At 36.7% G+C, this 22,840-nt stretch overlaps 1 protein-coding gene across 5 annotated transcripts in view; it reads left to right on the forward strand.

Moving 5' to 3' along the window:
• The window catches only part of kdm2b (lysine (K)-specific demethylase 2B), a 76,663-nt gene that overhangs the window by 6,142 nt on the left and 47,681 nt on the right, over nt 1–22,840 (forward strand). For all 5 annotated transcript variants that reach the window (XM_031892630.1, XM_031892631.1, XM_031892638.1 and 2 more), the window contains 6 exons: nt 1,426–1,504; nt 2,913–2,959; nt 12,273–12,451; nt 13,754–13,860; nt 18,422–18,515; nt 21,328–21,481. In XM_031892630.1, coding sequence (XP_031748490.1) covers nt 1,426–1,504; nt 2,913–2,959; nt 12,273–12,451; nt 13,754–13,860; nt 18,422–18,515; nt 21,328–21,481 — 660 coding nt within the window. The remainder of the gene's footprint in view (nt 1–1,425; nt 1,505–2,912; nt 2,960–12,272; nt 12,452–13,753; nt 13,861–18,421; nt 18,516–21,327; nt 21,482–22,840) is intronic.

Below are 22,840 nucleotides of genomic sequence, written 5' to 3' on the forward strand. Positions count from 1 at the left end.
TCCCATGGTCAGACTGGCCTGCCAGAGCACCAGTGGATATCGGTGGGCACAGTCAACATCTAAGGGGGTGATTTATCAGTGGTTGAGTTTGGTATTTTATTTCGATTCAAGTTTTTTTGGATTTGGAATTGGAGTTATGGTTTGAAAACTCAAATGTCTAGTATTTATTAAGTGCAAACAATCCAAAAACTCAAATGTAAAACTTCGCCATCTAAAAACTTGCGAGTTTTATAGACGTAAATGGGAGTTGTCCTAGGAAAAGTCAAGCCATATTGTCAATTCAAGTTTACAAGTTTTAATGGAGTTTAAAACTTTAATCGCACAAATTTACCACTTTAATAACTAAGCAAACGTTCGATATGCGAGTTTAATCATTTTAGAAGAACAAAATGGAATTCACAAATTCCAACTAATAGTTGTGAGAGTAGGCCCTGGGTGTCAGGTTCTCTAGTTGGCCCAGTCTGACCCTGTCTCTTCCACTTTACCTTTCTTGGCTTTATTTTTCTCTTTTGCGTTTACTACAGAGTGTCTGATGAAAATGGATGATGCTTGGAGGAATTCTTGTTCATGTTTTATGATTTACTTGTTGCAAATAAATAAATAAAACCCAGGCAGCTACACCTAAGACTTCCTATGCAACTTGCTCTGCATACTTTGTGGTTCACTCTCTCCTTTACATCCAACTGGAAATATCAACCAGATTAATAGTTTCACTGTATGTTTCACAGCTTTATTACTCAAAAGACAACAGGCCTTGTTTTGCAACTGACCCATATGCAACTGCAAGAGCACCAAGTGCGGCAAAATGTTTTTTTGGAGTATGTAATGCTGTCTTGAGACCCTGGTGCAGCTGTGATTACCCATTTATGCGCTGGGCAAAATCACAGGTTATTAGGCAACTAGGTGCTTTCATGCCAGTGCCATAGATTCTACAATCTATTGCTTTCACAAAGAGAGTTAACTGACCTAAAAATATTCCCTTTGCAATGTACTAATTTGGCCCTAGAAGAACCATTTTGGGGGTCTGATAGGACATTTACTTTTTGAAAATTATCATAACAAACATATGCAAATGGTCTGCACCCAGTAAACCATATTTTCAGTACAAAAAATTATCATTGGGATGACAGGCCAGTTAAACCATAAACTGTCCAAAAGTCTACCTGTCCTTTTGTAAATGTGTTAAGCATTTTGCTGGGCTGTATATAAAATTATATAAAGATATCCTTTTAAGATTTCCTCCATCTTTCCATATAAATGCCTGTTACAGTCTGTCCAACATATTGACCTTAGAGAGCCTTCCCACTCTGATTACTGAAATTGTAAAATTGTTTCATTCCAGATTTAAGCTTGACATTCTTTTTTACTGAAGTACTCTACTAAAATTTTTCTTGGAAAAAATTTTTGTTTCCCCTTCTTCAACAGAATTTACCTATGAATATGTTCAGAGAGAAGCCCTTCGAGTACCTTTACTTTTCTCCACCAAAGAAGGACTGGGTATTAAGTAAGATTATTACTATTTATTTTTATATGGAATATGAAGTTTAAGAAGGAGGTTGAGCAGTGCATTTAAAGGATTGTATGGGACACCTAATTAAAATAATTGAATGCATATGCTTTGCATATTTCCTCATGCTTGTCTTGTAAAGGTTTCACATACATGTCCAGATCTAATCAGAAAAATTTTGTCCAAACTGCCAAAGGATATAGGCATGTATGTCAGTTCAGAAATAATGGACTCATAATTGATCCCCCCTGCATAATGTACTTATCTGTGCACTAGTAGTTTTATTATTTACCTTACAAGAACCTACATGGCATTTAGTTTATTTGCCCTCTTTAGCACCCCCATACAAAAAAAACCCCAAAAACTTACCTGGAATTCATCAAATCAGTAGCTTCTGGATCTGGGTGAATAAAGAATCCTGCCTAAGAGATTTGGCAAAGTGTTAACCCCAATTCAGTCCCCAATTTTTAAATACAGATTTGAGAAAATTCACAAAAAGTTGCATCATTTAAAAACGTGCACTTTCCAATTGTGTGGCATTGCAGGTTTGGATTCCGTTCGGGCAAATCCTAAATTAAATCCTGAGTTTGGTGTATTACTACTTTACTCAGACCTGAATATTGAAGAGGCATTATGCCCTGTTGACAGTCGGGGTCAGAGTGGGATGTCGGGACACCAGGAAAAAACCCGGTGCTCCCGTGGCCGATGGTGTTCCTCCCCTGACACGTTAATTTTATGCGCGCTCAGGGCAGGGCGGGGCGGGGGCCCGGGCCCCAGCAGGGGGTTAGAGAGGCTCAGCGGGGGGCCCCTGGGGCGGCAGCCCTGGTGAGCCCTGCACCCCCCAGTCCGACCCTGTTAACAATGCTCAGCTCTGATCATTTGTAAGTCTAGCAGTGTCAGATAGCAGTTACTTCCAGCCCATGGTCTGTCTTGCAAACGCATTACTAAAGTAATAAAGAAAAAGCTGCAGGGAAAAACACAAAAATTCACAATCCAGTTTTTTTTTTAATTTTGTTTTGTCATTGAACTATCTGTTAGTATTTGTTTTCTACGTAGGAGTTATAGGGAATATACATGAACTATAAAGTCATAGCAACCAAGTAGCAGTGCCACTTCCCAATGAGTCATCATGGACCTACAACTGTAATCTAAAAAAATGGACCTTGCACATTTTCAGGCAGTAATTGTTGGTCACATGCTTCTCATGTTGTTAACTATTGCTGTTATGGGAATCAGACCTCTGCATTTTGTTGTTGTTTTTATAATCTCACCGGGACATGTTCATAGCCCTCAGTGAAGATCCTCTTCACTGTGCTCCTTTAATGCATTTAATTCTTTATTTATTCTTGATACAATACCTATAGTATGTATCCACTGAAAACTCTTATTTGTATTCCTATTATAGAATGCCAGGACAAGATTTCACTGTTCGGGATGTGAAGCTCTTAGTTGGTAAGTAGTTGCCTTTTTATTTGTCGTTGAGAGCCCTCTAATGGTGTAAATATAAGCCACATATACTAATGCTTTTTGGATTGTCTCACCAGCTATATATCTACCTTTATTCAGTATAAGATTCTTTAACAATATCAGCTTCTATAATAAGGAACATAGATTTTTAACAGGCTCACACTATAAAGCAAACCTTTAAATGGAGTTAACCTAAAGATACCTATTGTAGAAGGTAATATAAAGTAATATAAGCATTTTTGCCAACTGCTATTTTTTTTTAGTTTGTTTTAAATTCCCAAGAACAAAAATTTGAATATGAAAACCCACAATAAGTAAAATAGCATAACTTAAATATTCCTTTACTTTATATTTTCATGGCAGCAATTTATCCTTCAACCATTTTTCTGTTCTTCTTATACCTAACTTTTTTTATTAATTTGAATTCATTGTCGAAATATAGAATCTACATTGCTGACTGTAAAAATGTTAATAGAAATAGAATTTTATAACTTTATAGCTGCCATAGATATGTTGCAAAGGCATTTTCTGTACGGGCAGGTTCAGAAAACCATGTTAACCAAATATATATATGTTTTTAAACAATTTGTCAGCCAGAAACTCGTTATGATAATAATAACAAATACTACATTCTAAGATCAACAAATTATGGACTATGTTTTTCTCTTAAATTAGCCAATATAACAATATATATTTTTTCCCAGTTTTACACCATTTTTTTTCTGGTCTCCTGAACATGTAAAAGTAGGGCTCTACTGTAGATCATGGCATCTAGAAATTTCACTGTGGCATAAATTCTACATTGTTGGCGGGAAATGGGTATGGGTTAAACTTTGTAGACTGTGGCTTCTTTAATAAGCAAGATATCAGTGTCCATTTTAAAAGCAACTATATATTCAGTTTATAATATATATTATGAAAAAGAGAATGTTAAAAAACAGATTTACATATTTTCTGGTTATATAAAGTGTAAAAATATATACAGTATAACAGCATTAAACTATGAGCCAGTGAGTGTTTTTGTTATCGCCTGCCAGGAAAGTACACCTTGCACTTTCAGGTGATTCCTAATCCCCCACCCCACCAGGGCGCTACAAAATGCCCTTATTGTTTAAAATGGTAGGAAGAATTTCCTAACTTTAAATTGAACTGAAAACGTTACTGAGACGAGTGGTGAAACATATGGGTTACTTAGGCCTAGTTGATAGACTTACCAATACTACGTTATACTACTGTATATCATGACTTTGGCTAATGAAAACCTTCATTAGCAATGAAGGATGGTATGTTGGATTGGTTCATGTAAGAAGTGAGTCATGCTTCAGACTTGTGTGCAGATATTCACTACTTTTTTTTTTTTTTTTTTACTGTAGCATTTTCTTGTACTGTATATTCAGCAGTATATGTTTTTATAATGTGTTAATAATAAAGGTTACAAATGAGGATCATGATGTGGTGTCTAAATATTGTCTAAATGACATTTAAAGCCAAATAAATGGATGTGCTCTCTCTAAGCTACACCTACAGGAATAACAACAATGGGTAGGGTACAGAACCATGAGGTACCCCACACTAAGCTGATTTGATGAGGATTTGTTGGTAAAGAAGCCAAAGTGTAAGGAACACCCGACGGTGCTCTTCTTCGGTGCTGTGTCCAAAGTGGGGCTGTCATGTAGGACGTAGCAATGTAATTGCATCGCCCTTATAATATTCAGAAGAAATAGAAGCCAGAGACCCAGGTTTAATGACCTAATATAGGTCTTACGTTAAGTTCCTGGGTGCGCCTAGATTACTATTTTGACTTGATCTTCTGGTTTCTGACTTCCTGCATCAATTCTGAGCACGTTGATTGCTGCCTGCCCAGATCATTTGCATGGATACTGTGAATCTGAACACAGCCTCCTCCTTGGTCCTGACTTTAACACCGGTAAGGGCCGTTGGGCCTTGACACAAAGATAGATTGTTTATAAATATAAGAAGAGACAAGAATTTTTTTTTTGCAGTCAGTGTGCAGACTATACAAGTTATTCTGTAAAACTCTGCAGTCTTACGGACTGGAGAGTTGTTGAACAAACAAGTTGACCAGTTCAAGAACAATAAAAAAATTGACACACTGTAATTTAATCAATATCATTGTCTACATTATACTAACATTTAATTTAATAAAATGTTATTTTTAAAGCAAACTACACCTTTTTGGTTGTGAGTTAATTCATATAAAAATAAACAACATATATACAAATTAAAGTGTAATGTTTGTATATTTCTGGTGGAAAAATGTAATAAAAATTAAGGTATAGTGATCCTTTATGGCAATGATGAAATGTTTACTATGGAAATAATTTATAAAAAGAAACTATACCATTTAGTTTGGTCATTCAGTGCATAATACCCTGTTACCTTTTATCTGTTCTTACATTTTAAATGGAAAAGGAAAACTTGGATTGCTTCAGGCCATCAACAGCCTGCAAACATCTCAGATGTCTTGATGTGAGCATCCGGCAAGATACTAACAGTATGCTTCAAGACTTTCAAGAGAGGCTGCCAAAGGGACCTTGTCCTGCAGCATAAAATAAAAAGGGTAATAAAGTATAAAACTGTTTGCAGAAAATAGGAGTTGTAAATCACACAGCCAGTTTCCTCAGATCTGTACCAATTTAGCAATGTAAAAGTACATGCACAAAACTACTCAAAATATTGTCTAATAGAAAATGGGAAATCCCAATGTCCTTTGGTTTATGCTTCTCAACAAATAAAAGGCACTAAAAAATTGAATGAGTAAATGTGTAGAGTGGCAAATGGATGGCCTAGTTTAGAAGATATTGTTGCATTGTATTCATTTTTAAAAAAAGAACCTCATTTACGTTGCTAGAAAACTATGGATGTCATTAAAGTATTTTATTCTGACCTGAGTGGCCAATTAAAATTATTGTTCATGTTTCTCTAGATTCATTCTGTTAGTAGGGATGGGGCCTACTTTTGCTTCTACAGTACTGCAGAGTCTTAGGAAAATATGTATCAAAGAGTGATAATAGTAGTTTTTCTCAATAACATTTTACAGCTCTCTGTTACTTTTAGGGGATTTTTATTAATATATTTATCAAAGGGTGAACTCTCACCTTCCATGATATATGGCCTTGCTGTCAAGGCTATATATCACACAAACCTATCCTGACCTATCTATACACCCACATACCATGCATAAACTATATATACCAACAAATGTTTCTGTCTTGCAGGGCAGCGTGTGGCAGATAAGATTTAAACCTGTGCTTAGAATGACTGGAAACATATATACATTACATAATTTTAGCCTTTTCTTACAGTGGCATGGTGGCTCAATGGTCAGCAATGTTGTCTTGAAGCATTGTGAATCCTTAGTTTTAGTCTGACATGGGGACTCTGCAAGGAATTGTTCTTCCTCTGTGGATTCCTCTGAGTACTCTGACATTTTACACATTACAGAATTATATAGAGAGGTTAATTAGCTGCTAGTGATAGTGACTCTGTTATGCAAAACTCATAATGACCTTAGATTATAAGCTTTAATGGGGCACTAAATAAATTAAATGAGTAACAATCTCTCTAAATTCCTCTTTGAACATTTCCATAAATAAAGAATGATACCTGTAATACCTCCCCTGGCGTTTTTCTGATATATTTTTTTATATTTTTTATTTTATATACTGTACTTACTGCACCAGACTAAAGTTTCGGCATCTCTGTTGCAGCAATGACCCAGGACTTCAGAGTTGTCACAGGTGCTCTCCATCATGAAAAAGTGTCTATGACACTAACATGCTCAGTGTGCTCTGAGCAGCTGTTGGGAAGCTAAGCTTAGGGGCTGTCGCAAATTATCAAGCAGAAAATTATATTGGCCTGTCATGTAAGCTGATACTACAGGGCTGATTAAATTCTGATGTTAATTGCACTGCTTTCTGAGCTGCCATGTAATTATATGTATTAATTACTAGTCAGCCTTATATTGTGACAATTATATTTTGTATATACAGTATATTGTGAATGGGTCAGTAAGCTCAGGGCTGGAACTAGGGGTAGGCAGAACGGCACCTGCCTAGGGCCCAACAGTGAGGGGGAGCTAAGCAGGTACCTCTGTTGCCAACTCCTAGTCCTGGATCTCCCCCCTCAATGACGTGCATGTGCGCGTGAGGGGGGGAATGGGGAAGCAGAGGGTGGGGGCGAGGTAGCCTGCTGGGTCGCCTCTGCCTAAGCTCAGGTAAGTGACAGCAGCACAGAGCACGTGCCGTAAATCTGCAGAAAAGATGGGGAGCTACTGGGGGCATCCTTAGAGGCACAGATCTTCACTGCTAGACAAGTTTTGTTGTTGCATTAAGGCTCATACAGAAGTTCAAAATATAATGTACAACATTTCTGCCCTACATCTTTATTTAAGCTTTAGTTCTCCTTTAAGGTTTCCTGGGGCTGCTTTTTGCTGCCCCTAGTAAAATGCCACACGTGTTCTCCTTTCCTCATGGCAGAAGCAGCACTGACTGATCCACCCTGTATCCTCTTCTCCTGTCTTCAACACTAAACAATACTAAGACCAATGGAACATGGGTTGTTTTATATAACATTTTTGTAAGTTATAATTTTGGTCTGCAATTGTTTCAGTTGTACTCAACTGAACATTGAAGTTTGTAAGTATTGATTGTCAAGCTAAAATACTCCCATTAGCCGTCTCTATGAAAGCCCTTCTTGTGGGATGAATTGTTTTTGCAATGTTAATTTACCTAGTTTTGCTTAGTAATATATTAACTTATGTTGAAGAATACAATTTGTAATTAAACATAAGAAAGAAAAGCCTCATTTACAAACATAGGTGCTAGAGGTTCGTATAGCAATCAGTTATCAATTAACTTTGATCAGCCTACTGATCAAAGCTAAAGTTTGACTGGTTGCCATTGGCAACTGCAGAGGTGCAGTATAGCAACTATGTGTGTAAACTTGTACTTCATTATTGAAATTCTAATTGTTGTCAAATATCATTCTGCTCACACATGTAGTTGTGCCGAATTCCGCTTAGTGTGACTGCACCTGGGCTGAAGCAATGACTATAGGTGCAGCCACAAGTGTAGGGGCAGATTCTCAGCAGGCCGAGAATCTGCCTAGTGTTGCACTAGCCACAGCTTTTCTATTTTTGTCATCCTCCCAAGTTTTTTTTTTTTTTTTAAAGTAAGAGATGTAACTATTTGACTAGCTTATCATGGAAAGTTGAAATGTATAGGCTGCATATTCTGGCAGGCAGTGCTTCAGAATAAGGAGACCAAATATGGATTGCGGAGTGTACGATGCATCAATACATATCAACCAAGTAAGTATATTTTCATTTGGATCTTGAGTATTAAAAAAATCTCATATCCATCAAGATTTTACCATTCTTTTTATTTGATAGCACAACTGAACAATAAGAGGAGTTAGAGGAAGATGTGCAACACAAGAATGTTGATGGAAGATAGCATGGAGGAAAAGCAGATATGGGTTCTGTGTAAGTTACATACAGATGACTAATAAATACATCTAAAGCTGTTTTTAATAAATAAGATTAGTATATATTTATGGAAGATTCTCTTAATACTAATGATTCATCCTTGGTGTCATTACATTTTTGCAGTCTTGCAACAGTCAATTTAGCACAATTCGTTGTTATCATTCTCATATTATTTTTGTTGCTTCTTGAACAGGCCACAGTGTCTTTCCTGAGATACTAGCTTGTAGTATACCCTTGTGTGAAATTTTGGAACCTATTTATTAATGTTAATAATCACGTTAGGTATTGTTTTTTATATTGCATAACAAATACATCTTACACATTTTATGAGCAGCAATTATCAAAGCTTGTTGTCCTTTTATTTAAATTATTTCTTGAATTATTTTTTATCAGAGTACCAAAAACACTTAGATGGATGTGTACATTTCTAGACAAAAGCATGCTGAAAGAAACTGTATCAAACTATGAAGAGACAACCTGCCACAAAATGCCCAGTAAAATGGCTTTTTGCACAGAATTATTTTTACACCTTATGGGTTGTGGCAGACGCTGAGATTAGTCGCCCGCAACAAATCTCCCTTGTCGCGGGCGACTAATCTACCCAATATGACATCTCACAGGCGAGAATGTAAATCGCCGGTGGGATAGCATATGCGGCACTCGTGATTTGCCGAAGAGGCAGCTTCCGCAAACGCGTCGCTGCGTATGCCATCCCACCAGCGATTTACATTCTCGCTGGTGGGATGTCATATCGGGGAGATTAGTCACCTGCGACAAGGGAGATTTGTTGCGGCGACTAAACTTAGCGTGTGCCACAGCCCTTAAATACAGTGGTTCCACTAACCTGAACACAGATAACTCATGTAGTTCCCTGGAGCAGAAGAGACAACAATTCTAACTAAAGTTTTTTTGCAAGAAGAATGGATTACATGTATGGTAAGTAATAAAAGGTTCCTGTAAATGTAAATGAGATAAGGAGCAGTAATTAGTCTTTTTTCCTTTACAGGATGTGCAAAGAGTGGATGGCAGGAGACGGCGATAATTTGTGGGTGCCAAATAATGAGATGCTATCTAGTCTTGGACAGGCCGAGATCAAGCTAGGAAATCAATACAGTAACTTAGAGCATAGCCCTTAAAAACACAGATTTCTCTATTATGATGTTTGTTACATACATTGATGGAGATATCTGTCATGTGAGAAGTTGCTGATATTGGACTGCCTCTCACCAGAAGTGCATTCAATACAGGTTTATGGATCTACTATCCTGAAGGTGCTAAATATTGAAGTGGTTAAAGTAGGGGTTGAATAATCCCCTATAGGTCTGGCAATTAAGCTTGGATGCCAGGAACTATAATGAAGATGTGTACTTCCTGTATTCACTTACAAAGGAATTGAGATACAGGAAGTTATGCAATACCTTGCTCTGGTTTACCTTTAAAAAGTATTTATGGCACACCAAACTGTAACTACAGGTAGTGTTGCTGAGTGTGGCATCGAACAATGGAGCCCTGGGGAAGGTGTGTGCTGTGTTATGTGGAGGGAAACGTGCCTTGACCAGTGTCTGTGGAGGCCCAGAGATGCACTCCTGCCTTGCAGTGCTGTGGTCCTGAGTAAATACTCGCCTGGACACTAGCTGCAAGGAGTTTGTATGTTCTCCCTGTGTTTGTGTGGGTTTCCTCGGGGTACTTGGGTTTCCACCCACACTCCAAAAACATACAGGCAGGTTAATTGGCTTCTGACTAAATTGACCGTAGTGTGTGTGAATGAGAAAGGGACCTCAGATTGTAAGCTCCTCTGAGCCAGGGACTGATATGAATATAAAATAATCTCTGTAAAGCACTGCGGAAATGTGTCAGCACTGTATAAATAACTGGAAATAAATGTAAAAAAAATCTTTATATTGTGTTCAGGCTCTCTGTGCTTAAAGCTTTGGAAGGATAGCTACATTAGGATCCGACTGAATTTTCTAACCTGGCCGATCGATATTTTAGGCCAGAAATCGGTCGGGCAGGCCCCTCGTTTCTGCCCCTACACGGGCCGTTTCTGCCCCCACACACTAAATGACAATATCGGGAGTGATTTAACCGAGCTATATGTGTTTTTGGAGAAGACTTAAAGGAGAACTAATGCTCAACAAAGACATTTACTCTAGACATGCTACGCTATGGGACAGATATCAATGGAGGAAAGTTAGAGTTAACCATTTGATAAATATGCTTCTAAACATCCCATAGAAATGAATAGAAAGTGGGTACATTTTTATGTGGTAAGCTCTTCTCACATTTTGATAAATCTGCCTCTATATGTTTTGGGCTTTGTACTTGTCCCACTTTAATTTTACTTCAATTTTGATTTGGCTTACAAGGCACAAAAAAATACAATGCATTCTGCATCAGCAAAATGTTTTATGACATATGTATTTTCACTTCCTTCTTATGTTTTGATGATTTATGACGACTTATGATTTATGATGTGTTTAACTTCTCAACAACAGCCTAGAGCACACTGAGCATTTTTATTGTCATAGGGGCCGATTCACTAAAGGGTGCAAAAATGAGTGTTATTTGTAGCATGCATTAAAAATATTATCACTTCTTATCAATTCACAAAAAAGACACTTGTCTGAATTAAGAAGCAATGTTATTGTTGTTATTTATGTTGCGATTACATATTTTTAAGCGATATTTGAAAGCATGCAATATATTTCTGCGTTATTTCGTAGCACGCGATATTACGCACGTAACCGCTATTTTCTGAAAACTACCGTTCTGAAAATTACCATTTCCCTGAAAACTCTAGGGCACTCTAGGGCGAACACATACTTGATTTTCTTCTTCAGATTCCAGAAAAAATCTGTAAACTCCATCTTATCACCACAGACAAACACCAGCTGCAATTTTGTTTAGTAACGCCTACTCCTGGGAGGCGTTAAGTTTCACAGTAATTATCACCACATTTTATGCTGTTAACACTTCAGATATGTCTGTTTTCAAGACAGCAACATGATTATACCATTTTTTCAGTCTATGAATAGCAGTGTAATCTGTGATTTTCATGAGTTTTTTTTTTCTTCTTTCTTAATTTCATGTGGTATAATAATCCTGCGTGTGGTTTTGTCTGATCTTCAACAGTTATTAGTCTAGTTATAAGCACAACCATATACCAGAGGCATCAGGCAATTTCTCAAGCTCACTGTGGCTCAAGCTCACTGTGCTATTAACCTTAGCTTACACTGGTTAAAAACGATTACCATAAAAATAGCCTCCACCAGTGAATCATTAATCTTAATGCCATATCTACTTGTTGGTTGCGGCAAGATCAGTTATATCCTAGCACTGGAATTCGGTAACACTACCTGGGATTTAAAAATTAAATACATCAGGATAGAAAAGCTACCTTCACGTGTAAATTCTAAAAATTAAAACTTTATAAAAGTGTGGTTCTCCTCATTAATGTTCCTCAAATCAGACAAACATATGAAGATGTACAAGGATAAGGCTTAACCACACAAAAAAGCGCTATATATGAAATCATATATAGATAAGTTTGCCACATTGGTGTGTTTTTTGAGTTCTTCCCTTTTGATATAGATGGAAATCTCTCTGTGGAGGTCCATAGGGATTAAAACGCCTGGTATGACATAGGCGTGTGTTTGCTACCTCCATAGAAGTAATTATAGTTTTATTTCTATCTTCATGTTAATAAATTATTTTTATTTTAAGGACAGTGATATAAATTTTATACTGTTTCAAAATATTGTTAACCACAAATTCCTTTTGCTCTTTCAGGAAGCCGCCGGGTAGTTGATGTGATGGATGTGAACACTCAGAAGAGCATAGACATGAGCTTGTCACAGTTTGTTCGATACTATGAAACACCAGAAACGGAAAGGGAAAAACTGTACAATGTGATCAGTCTGGAGTTTAGTCATACAAAGCTAGAGAAAGTGGTAAAGCGGCCTACCGTGGTATGGCGACTTGACTTTAAATAAGTATTTATAACTTAAGAATGATAATTACTTATACAAAGCATACATATTATTTATTCTCATGGCACACAAGATACACTCTATCAGGATTTTTCAGATGGTGGGAAAGCACCTGAAGTTCCTGCCAAAGATGCACCTGTTACTGCTTGGGACAGTCTCTTTCCATGAACTCTTCAGCAGGGTTCAGGTGCATTACTGACAGCTGAAAAATGCTAGCAGAGAATATGCCATGGGTACCATTTTTGCTATTTTTTCAACATGTTCTGTGTTACATCTGAGCATGCATGGTCATCATCTTGTCATTGTTATCTTGTTATGTCACATAAACACATCATTTAAAATGTTTCACTGTACACTGTGCATGCAGTTCTTTCACCCTTAGCATATGCAAATTAGGATTTGGTTCAGTATTTGACTAAATCTTTCATAAAGGATTTGGGGTTTCGCCAAACCCAAAAATAGTGGATTTGTGTATCCCTAACAGTAAGCAATACATTTCTACATTAAGGGAGTGGTAAAATTAATATGCCAATATTTAGAGGCAGCTGGGGGGGGGGGTTAAAAGGTGTGGTGCAACACACAGAGTTAAAGAGCACTTTGTTAAAACACCAAGGAAATGTTTTCTTTGTGTCTATTTCCCTGATATTAGCATATTTTATTAATCCACCAGCTGGCATTATCAGCTGACTAGGGCAGTTTACAAGAAGCTTGACATCCACACAGCACACAACGTAGCGTAGGATGGGAAATCTTCAGGGAATATAACCGGCTGTGCAATTTAGGGACAAGTTTGTTATAGAATAAACATTTGAGGGTTTCAGACTTCAGAGACAATTTCCATTTGTCTACAACTACAACAAAATTTCCATTTTGCACACGTTACCCTTAAATGCTAGCACTGTGTAAGAGGTTTGGGTATGTAAATAATATGGGTCTTAGAGCTGTGTCTCCCAAAATCTAAATCAGGTGGGTTGGTGTTTCTGAGATCTATATATGATGACTGATTATATGGACTGATTCAGTTGAAATAACTTCGTTATTTTGTTAAGCATAAAATATTTTTCAATGGATAACTGCAACAGACTATTGCTACCCCTTCCTCCCCTTTCCTTTCTGTATCCCTACCCCCTCTCCCCCTATTATGCACGTTACCCCCTTTTTTCTTTGTAATTATTTGAAAAATGAAAATAAAGAATATACAAAAAAAAAAATATTTTTCAATGATAGATACATTTATAGAAAGGAACTAAATACTGCCTATCCATATATTGCTACCTCTAGGTTGATGCAGTTGACTGGGTGGATAACATGTGGCCGCGGCATTTAAAGGAGCTACAAAAGGAATCAACAAATGTAATAGCTGAAATGAAGTATCCTAAAGTGAAAAAGTAAGTTTCCTCTTTTCACTTGTTCAAATTCTAAAACAGTTCATTGTTCTAAAGAGGTGCTTTCATTTGAAGAAAAAGTATTTATGTAATTACATAACATTTGGGGAAAAAAAGTTACATTACAGTGGCATTACAGTGGCAGGCGGACCATGGATCTTAACACTGATGACTAAGTTCCTTACCACTTCAGTTTTTTGACAGAGCACCTTGTGCAATGCATGAGGATTGCTTCAAAGCTCATTCGTTAGGCTTTAGAGCACTGCCACATGTGGTAGATTCAATACACTTACAATCCTATAAGCTTTTTAATGTACCTACACCCACTGCGTCGACCCAGTTGCAGGCACACAAAGTGGATTTTGTCACTAAACTGCAGTTCTGGATCTAACTCTGTTACTGCACCTGGGCCAATGCAATGGTTCTGGGTTATAAGGTACATCAAACTTCTTGCCTACATTTATTTGCAGGTCTAAGAGTAGAGAACAGATTGCTTATCTTACAGAATTTGGTATTTGCAGTTGATTGTTTCAGGGAGTTTGTAAAATTTGCTGTCACGTTCTGACTTTATTGGCTGATGCCACAGGGGGCTGTTTCTCAGTGTGGCCGAGAACCAACCTTGTGTGGCATCAGTGTTCAGTCTGCAATTCAAAGCGCCTAATGGAAATATAATTAACTGTACGCAAATGTATTTATTGTCTTGCTTTTTAAAGGACATTAAAGGTCAACCCCAAAAATAATTTTTGTATAATAAAAGAAAACATAATTCTAAGCAATTTTTCAATATCAAATCATTGAAAATGATTAGTGCTTTAAAAATTTGTAAATGTAATTGCTATAGAGAGCAGCATTTGCTGAACTCCTGGTTGTTACTTTTTAAACAATGTTGCAAGTGCCAGGCTCCTCCAGCAAGTCAGGTCTGTAAAATCTGCTGCCTTGTGTTACATTATTTTAAATGCCAGAGCCACCAGGGCAGGGGTTAAAAAAGGACAGGAAGACACTGCTTTTAATAGCAATTATATATACACTAAAAAATAATTACAAATATGTAATGAATGTATATTGCAAAGTTGCTTCGAATTGAGTTTTCTTTTATTAGGGCAGGGGTACACGGGGAGATTAGTCGCCCCGCAACAAATCTTCGTTTTCGCGGGCGACAAATCTCCCCGCAGTGCCATCCCACTGGCTAGAATGTAAATCGTTGGTTGGATGGCAAGTTGACTTGAGAGGAAACTTCAGCAATTTCGGCAACTCACAATTCAAATGCAAAATAACTGAACAGTCAAGTCAAGTGGCCCCCTTGTTAAGATGCATTTTTATTGTTATTGTGTCTGACTGCTTTATTTTTAAATACATTCTAATATTCTAATATAAATATTCTCGAATGCCACTGACTGCATCATAATAAAATGTAATTACATGTCATTTTATTGGCATTAAGAAGGTGAAACATTAAAATGTCTTAGAACTGCCTTTGATTTCTTTAAAAGTATTACAACAAATTATGGTAGATTGCCATTGCATCTAATCTTTTCTAAACTTAAACCACAAACAATAATTGTTTACAAAATTAGCTTTTCCTAGTTTTTCCAATGCTGGCTAAACGCTGCAGCAGAAGGGTTAGTAATGACACTTCTAAGCACTAATGCGTAATATGAGACTTACTGCTCCAGTTTCTATTTAAGCATCTGTGACAGGATCTGGCTAGGATACTGTGAATGGGAATCACAAGCAATGCACTGGGTCCCAGAAGGGTGGAGATTCTGCTATGGAGATTTTTTAAAGCTCGCAGATTGCAGGTCTGACAGCATTGCGAATCATTTCGTCAACCTCGGCCTTGGATGTGGTTGCTAGGCAGCCTTGGCGGATGTACAAAAATGTCTCTGATTTGCAGTAGCCTATCATTTTCAGAGACCACTGCACACTGTCTGCATATTGCTGACACCCTCTAGCTCATGCTGTTTGGCAGGGGAAGGGGGGGTTGTAGCCATGCTAAGTGAATTCTTTCAGAACCAGTTGTGACTGCTTACTCCATCATCTTCAGTGAGGTAATGAAGATTTTAACAGGTTAATGCCATGTCACTTACATTAATTCAGCATGGTGTGTTGGAATTACAGCACTCTTGATACAAATTAAGAGATGAAATGCTTTATCATCCTCATCTGTGCATATGCAGTAGGGACCTATTTCCTAGCTTGATTCTGGGAAATTCTGTTATTTATAGTTTGTGAGGTGCAGTTTTCTTGTGAAGCATTTATGTATTATTACTGTGGACAGGGTGGCAGTAGAACATACATTTTTTTAAAGAGAAATGATGTCCACAGTATTCCCAAGGAATCTAGCAAAGGTTACAAAATTAATGTTTTGTTCATTTTATGTATATTCTGTAATGCAAATAAATGTAATTTTCAGCTGATGTACTTAAACAATTGAATTCCTTCTTTAAATGTTCTTTTCAGACTGGTTTTATTATAAAAACACTGACCTTTAAATGGTTAGAAATATCCAGTGATTCTCCAACCAATGTTCAGTGGGAGATGTAGTGTCATTAACTGTGTTCCATGACTCTGAGGCCCAAGTGGATTCAGTGATCTTCTTACTACTGCTTCTTTTTAGAGCCCATTTAAAGTGCCAAAATACTGCATTCCAATTTTCTCTAAAAATGAATGGAACCAGTGAAATATGTATATAACTGTATTTATGATTAATAGATCTAACTATAATTTCAGGAATTATTTATCATATTGATAAAGCTTGGATGTTGACTACAGTAAGGGTGTGCTTGGATGCTTGTAGGTCAAGAAATGCTTGTTTAACTTATATTAAACCCTTGATGCAAAAGAACTGCTGTGTATATGTAATTTTATTTGCATGGTTGTGTTTGTACTTTGTGAGCTACTGAATAAGACTAGCTCAGGTGTGGACTAGATAATTACTTTAAATACTATACTCTTCTATGTGTAATAGATTGGACCAATTTAACTACTGAATTCCTCATAAATGAAATAAAAATACAGGTATGGATCCCTTTCTGGAAACCCATTATCCAGAAAGCTCCGAATTACTGAAAGCCTGTCTCCTATAGACTCAATTTTAATCAAATAATTCAGAATTTTAAAACTGATTTCCTTTCTCTCTGTTGTAAAATAACAGTACCTTGTAATTGATCCCAACAAAGATATAAATGATCCTTATTAGATGCAAAACAATCCTATTGGGTTTAATGAATGTTTTATTGATTTTTTATTAGAATTAAGGTATGGAGATCCAAATTACGGAAAGACCCCTTATCTGGAATACCCTTTGTCCCGAGCATTCTGGATAACGGGTCCTATACCTGTATATGCAAGCTACAAATGTATTTTAACAAAGCAATATTTGTAAGTTAGCACACCATTAGTGACATTGCTAGTGTGAGGGATGATCTGCTATCCTTTTCTATATAACCTGTGATAGCCAGTGTTGCTATGGTAAATCCCTAAATACTTTAGTTGCATTACATTTCATAGTACTGCAGGCAGAATGCTGACATTTAAAAGGCCACTGCACACAGAGCGCAGTGTATTTGCGCACAAATGAGTGGATGACCCATGGCAAGATATGTTGAAAGTGGTCATACTGAATGCAAAATGTTTAGAAATATTTAGAAAAATAATATTCCAACTTTTGAAAAACAGATTTCAATGCAGGATTCTCCTGGAGAAGCTCTATTAACTGATGTGTTTTGAAAACATGTTTTCCCTTGACCGTATTCCAGTTTATTGAATAATGTTGCCTCACCATTAAAGAAGAAGGAAAGTCACTTGGCATTTAACTGCCAATAGATTCGCCACATTAGTGCCACCGAGAACAATATACTTATTCTGCAGAAAGCATTGCCATACCTGAATAAAGAGCCCTAGAAGCGTTCACTGTTTGCTTATGACAGCAGCTGTCATTTTAAAAAGCTTCCCGTTTGCAGTCTAGCTGTTATAGCTGAGGTCATACATTCCTAAGGGAGGGGGGAGCAGGAGAGGGGAGAGAACTGTGCAGACTCTGGCCAAAGGAATTAAGGAGAGGAAGTCAGGTACCTGAACATAATGTTTACAAAAAAAGAGGCAAGAAATCTTGTGTTTCTTTTGACTCAGTGCAGTGTTTCTGTGAGTACTTATGGCTGTATTTACATAGACCTTTCTGATAAAGCTTACTTAGTTTTTACCTTTCCTTCTCCTTTAGGCATGGTCACATGGGAGCATACCATATTTTTATTCTCATTCAGTAAAGCAAAGAACCAGTGAATTCTTTCTAAATTCAAGGCTGTCAAAGGGGCATATTTATTATAGTGTGTAAGCCGGTGATATTGCCCGTCAGCATTTGGATTTGAATGGTCACCTACGACTTAGAAGACAAAAGCAAACATCTGATATGGGCAACATCACCGGTGATGTTGGCTTACACACTATGATATATGTGTCCCTTAGTGTTTATGTTTGTAACATTCATGTTGATGCTTAATGTATGTATTGTCTTTTAGTGAAACTGTCGTACCACAAAATTTTAATGAGGTGTTCTTTTTTCATTCAGGTATTGTTTGATGAGTGTAAAGGGCTGCTTCACAGATTTTCATATTGATTTTGGCGGGACATCTGTTTGGTACCATGTATTCCGTGGTGGGAAAGTAAGTTAATTAACAGTTTGTGTGATTATTTTGAGTAATTTGCTTCCTTTTATATCTGTGCTTGTGTAATTAAGCCAATGCTCTACTAAAATTCCATAGCTAAATTAATATCTACTTTTATATAGCTCTAAAAAGAAACCTCTAAGTGACTTTCCAATATAAATGAAAAGGACAGTATACACACCTTTTTTGCATGAACTTGCCTGTACTAAACAATTTTTTTTGCCTATTGTTTAGAAATAAAGAAATAACTAATGGTCTCTGTTATTTCTTGCACTAAGCAAAAAGATGCAGCCAGTTTTGTGTTAGCACTTCCTGATCCTGGAGCTGCTAAAACGAATTACCGGTCCACTGAGAAGCCCCTAATAATGAGCTGCTGCTTAGAGAAGGGAGGGGTTTGATTGTTGAGGTAGCTAGGGAGATCTGAACTAATTGCCCTATTTATAAAGGAAAAACAGTTTGGTGAAAATAGCCCAACTTTCAAATTAGTGCTTTCTAATAGTAAACAATAGGAAAATATGGATATTTTTAAATCAAAACAATTGGCAGGCTGTATACTGTCCCTATAAATAAACATTTCAATAGTTTTGAAGTTTTATGTGTAAAGTAATTGCAACTAAAGCAGAATTTTTAATCCCTTTTTTTTCTGTTGGTGTGGCTTAAAACATTTTAGCAAAATTCTGTTCTAATCCAGGTCTGTAAATAGCCTGCGCTGCGCTTCAGTGTGGCAAAAACAGACATATGGTTTCAATACAAAAACAATAAAAGTCTTATTTACTGTATATATTTGATAGTTTCTTAAAATTACATTTTCTTTTATTATGAATTAAAAAACTTTTTGGATGTAAGACTAGTTTAATTTTTGTAAAATATATAATAGAAAAGTCGTAACATTATAACAGTATGTAATTTTTGTCAGACTCATGGTTAAGACAGATTAGGCAGGGCTTGAAAATGATTATTGAGTGTGTTTCTATATTTGGTGTTGCTTTATTTATAATGCTGTCACTTTGAATAAACAAGATTTCAAGAGGCAGGTTTTCCCTTTCTCAGGTATCAAACAATATTGGCAAAGTGAATTTCTAAATCAAATTAAAAAAAACCCCCAAATAAACAAGAGACCACAAATAATGTGTCAGACGGCACCAGGGATTGTCTGTGGTGTTGATGGCACATGTCTGTTGCCTCATATACAGTTTCCTGCATAGTGATCATAAGTAGAGAAATCTCTAGCATTTAAAGGGGACCTGTCACCCAGACATAAAAAACTATTTAATAAAAGTCCTTTTCAAATGAAACATGAAACCTCAATTCCTTTTTTTGTTAATACATCCATATACATTATAAAGGCTTTAAAAAATACTAGCTGTCAATCATACATTGTCTTCCTGCCCCTATGTTTTAGGCATAGAGGCAAGGTAGACAATTACCTTTTACCAATCACTAAGAAAAAAACATGTTAACTCACAGGTGTATCATGTGGCCTAAATTGTATGTGTGAAGCTCTCAATAGATGGATGAATCACCATATGTTTTGTGTATATGACAATTGTATGACTTGATCAGAGTAGCAGTTATATCTGATGTGTGAAAGAATTGCAACATACTGTAGCTTTGCGCCAATCATAAATGTGTCATAAATAATCAGACCCCACTTCATCTCTATGGAGTGCTATGAAATTGGATGTACTTTTATTCTTTTTTTTTTCATGAAAAGCGCCCACCACTGAAATTTCATTACATATTTTGTGCCAGAATTCAATATAATTTGATTTCATGCATTTGCAAGCAGTGAACCTAAAATGACACAATATGGTGGGTAGGGAATCTCTTATACTTAGCTGTACGGTTACGATCTGTTTACTCAAGTTTTCACCTCAAAAATCCAGTCATCTATGTGGTTTGACTGATTTGATCTGCAGACTATAACTAATCACTGGCAGAGGCTCCTGGTGGCAATACAGTTTAGGGCTCTGGCACACGAGGAAGTTTAGTCGCCTGCGACAAATCTCCCTTGTTGCGGGCCACTAAACTCCCTGATATGACATCCCACCGGTGAAAATGTAAATCGCCGGTGTGATGGCATACGCAGTGGCGCGATTTGCGGAAATTGTGCCGCCGCGTATGCCATCCCACTGGCGATTTACATTTTCGCCGGTGGGATGTCATATCGGGGAGATTAGTTGCCCGCAACAAGGGAGTTTTGTCGCGGGCGACTAATCTCCCCGTGTACCAGAGCCCTTAGAGAAGTTTGCATAGAGGTTGAGAAAGGGTAACTTAGTTAATCAGTTGTCAACATTTCATCAGTGCATGTCAATAAGATATAATTGATAATCTGTCACTACTCAAATTCACTTTGAATGAGAATTGCTACATGTGGCCCTGCATGCGCAGCTATGAACCAAAGTTTGCATAGTCTTCATAGGAAATAATAGTTTAATCAGCAGTCTTACACATTTCCATCAGTGGGAAGCAAGTCACAGGATGTGTAGGATGTTTTCATAGTCACTACATGTAACCTTTATCAAAATGCTTAGTGTTCTGTTGCACACAGCAATGACATTTTGCAGATTTACCACAATCCATTCATATCTATAAATGTATATTGATTGTAAGCCCTTTTTGTAATTGTAAGTTCTTTTGGGAAGTGGTCTCTCTTTTTTGTGTAATCTGTACAGTATGTTCAGTGTATACACCAATTCGTTGTACAGCAATGCGGAATATGTTGGCGCTTTATAAATACCTGTTAGTAATAATGCTGTAGATGTATTATGCTATAATTTATAGTATAATAGGATTGTTTTTCCTATAGGTATTTTGGTTGATTCCTCCAACTGGGCACAATTTACAGTTATATGAGGAATGGCTTTTATCAGGGAAACAAACTGACATATTTTTGGGAGACCGATCAGAAGGGTGTCAAAGGATTGAGCTCAAGCAAGGGCAAACATTCTTCATTCCATCAGGTAGTATGCACACTCTGATTTCTATAAACCACTATTAATCATGCTTAGTTGTTTTGTGATAGAACAGAATAGTTGTCTGGTCTTTCGCCAGATATCTATTTACATAAGTTTAAATGTTAGCAACATCACCAAAGTTGAAACCAAGGTGCTTGTATACTTACTATAAGTGTGCATGCATCTTGCTGTAACTGTCACCTAACTCATAGCACAGCTAGGCAGTATTAGCCCTTCTCCCTTTTGGTTAGAGCAGAACAACTTCTTATTTTTGAACATTAAAAAAAGTATTGTTAATTGTTAATTACCCAAATTAGAGTGGCCACTCATTAACTTTTTATTCAGTCAACTGGCCCTGGACAGGTGTTTAGATATTATCAGGTCTGGCCATTCACAGATGTGCAAACAGCAATGACCCAATCATTAAGACCAATAAGAAGGCACATTGGGAGATTATAATTTATTTTCTCAGGAAAGACTGAAATCCAAATTGCAAACTGCCTGACCTAATCTGTGCAGGTATGCCATATTTTATTCCTTTGTTAAATACAGAATATTGCACCGTTCATGGTAGTTTTACCATTTTTTGAATGACTGCTACTGAATCACACAGCTCATCTGATTTTATATAAATAAACACTAACATGCTGACACAAGACTTCTTGTAGAAGACACTTTAATAAACAAAAAGTGACTGTAAAGCCTTCTTACACACAGGCTATTTTCCTATTAATAGCTATATTTAATGTATTATATTTTATATAAACATTTAGGATGCTTAGTTCATGAAGATCTCTGGTCAGATCAAAAGCTGATATACTCTTTGAAATGTAATTTGCTGCCTAAAGTTGATTTGTGATTATAGGTGCTAAAGGGCAGTTACTAGTCATAATCATTCAGGTCTTTGCTTTCATTTTCTTACTTGTAGTAGACAATCCAAAACGAATTGCTGATAGGTGCTTAATTGAACAAGTATAACCTATCTTCAGAAATTGGTCCCACCACCCCTTTTTGTAGAAGCAGCATCTATGGCTGGATTACACTCCAAGTTACTGCTGGTCAGGAAACATTCTGTTGGAGTAGTGGGAGAGAATGAAAAACTTGGTTGATAACTGTGCAGTGCTGCCATCTAGTGAGGTCCAAGGCATACATTTTGGAAGTTGCACTAGAAAATAACTTAAACATTATTAAATGTAGTGGAATTATTAAATAAAAGAAAAAGATTAAAGGTAGTACAGGTATGGGATCCCTTATCTAGAAACCCGTTATCCAGAAAGTTCTGAATTAAGGAAAGACCATCTCCCATAGACTCCATTATAAGCAAATAATTAATTAAAATTGTTAAAAATGATTTCATTTTTCTCT

The sequence above is a fragment of the Xenopus tropicalis genome, chromosome 1, assembly GCF_000004195.4.
Source record: "Xenopus tropicalis strain Nigerian chromosome 1, UCB_Xtro_10.0, whole genome shotgun sequence".
Taxonomy (NCBI): Eukaryota; Metazoa; Chordata; class Amphibia; order Anura; family Pipidae; genus Xenopus; species Xenopus tropicalis.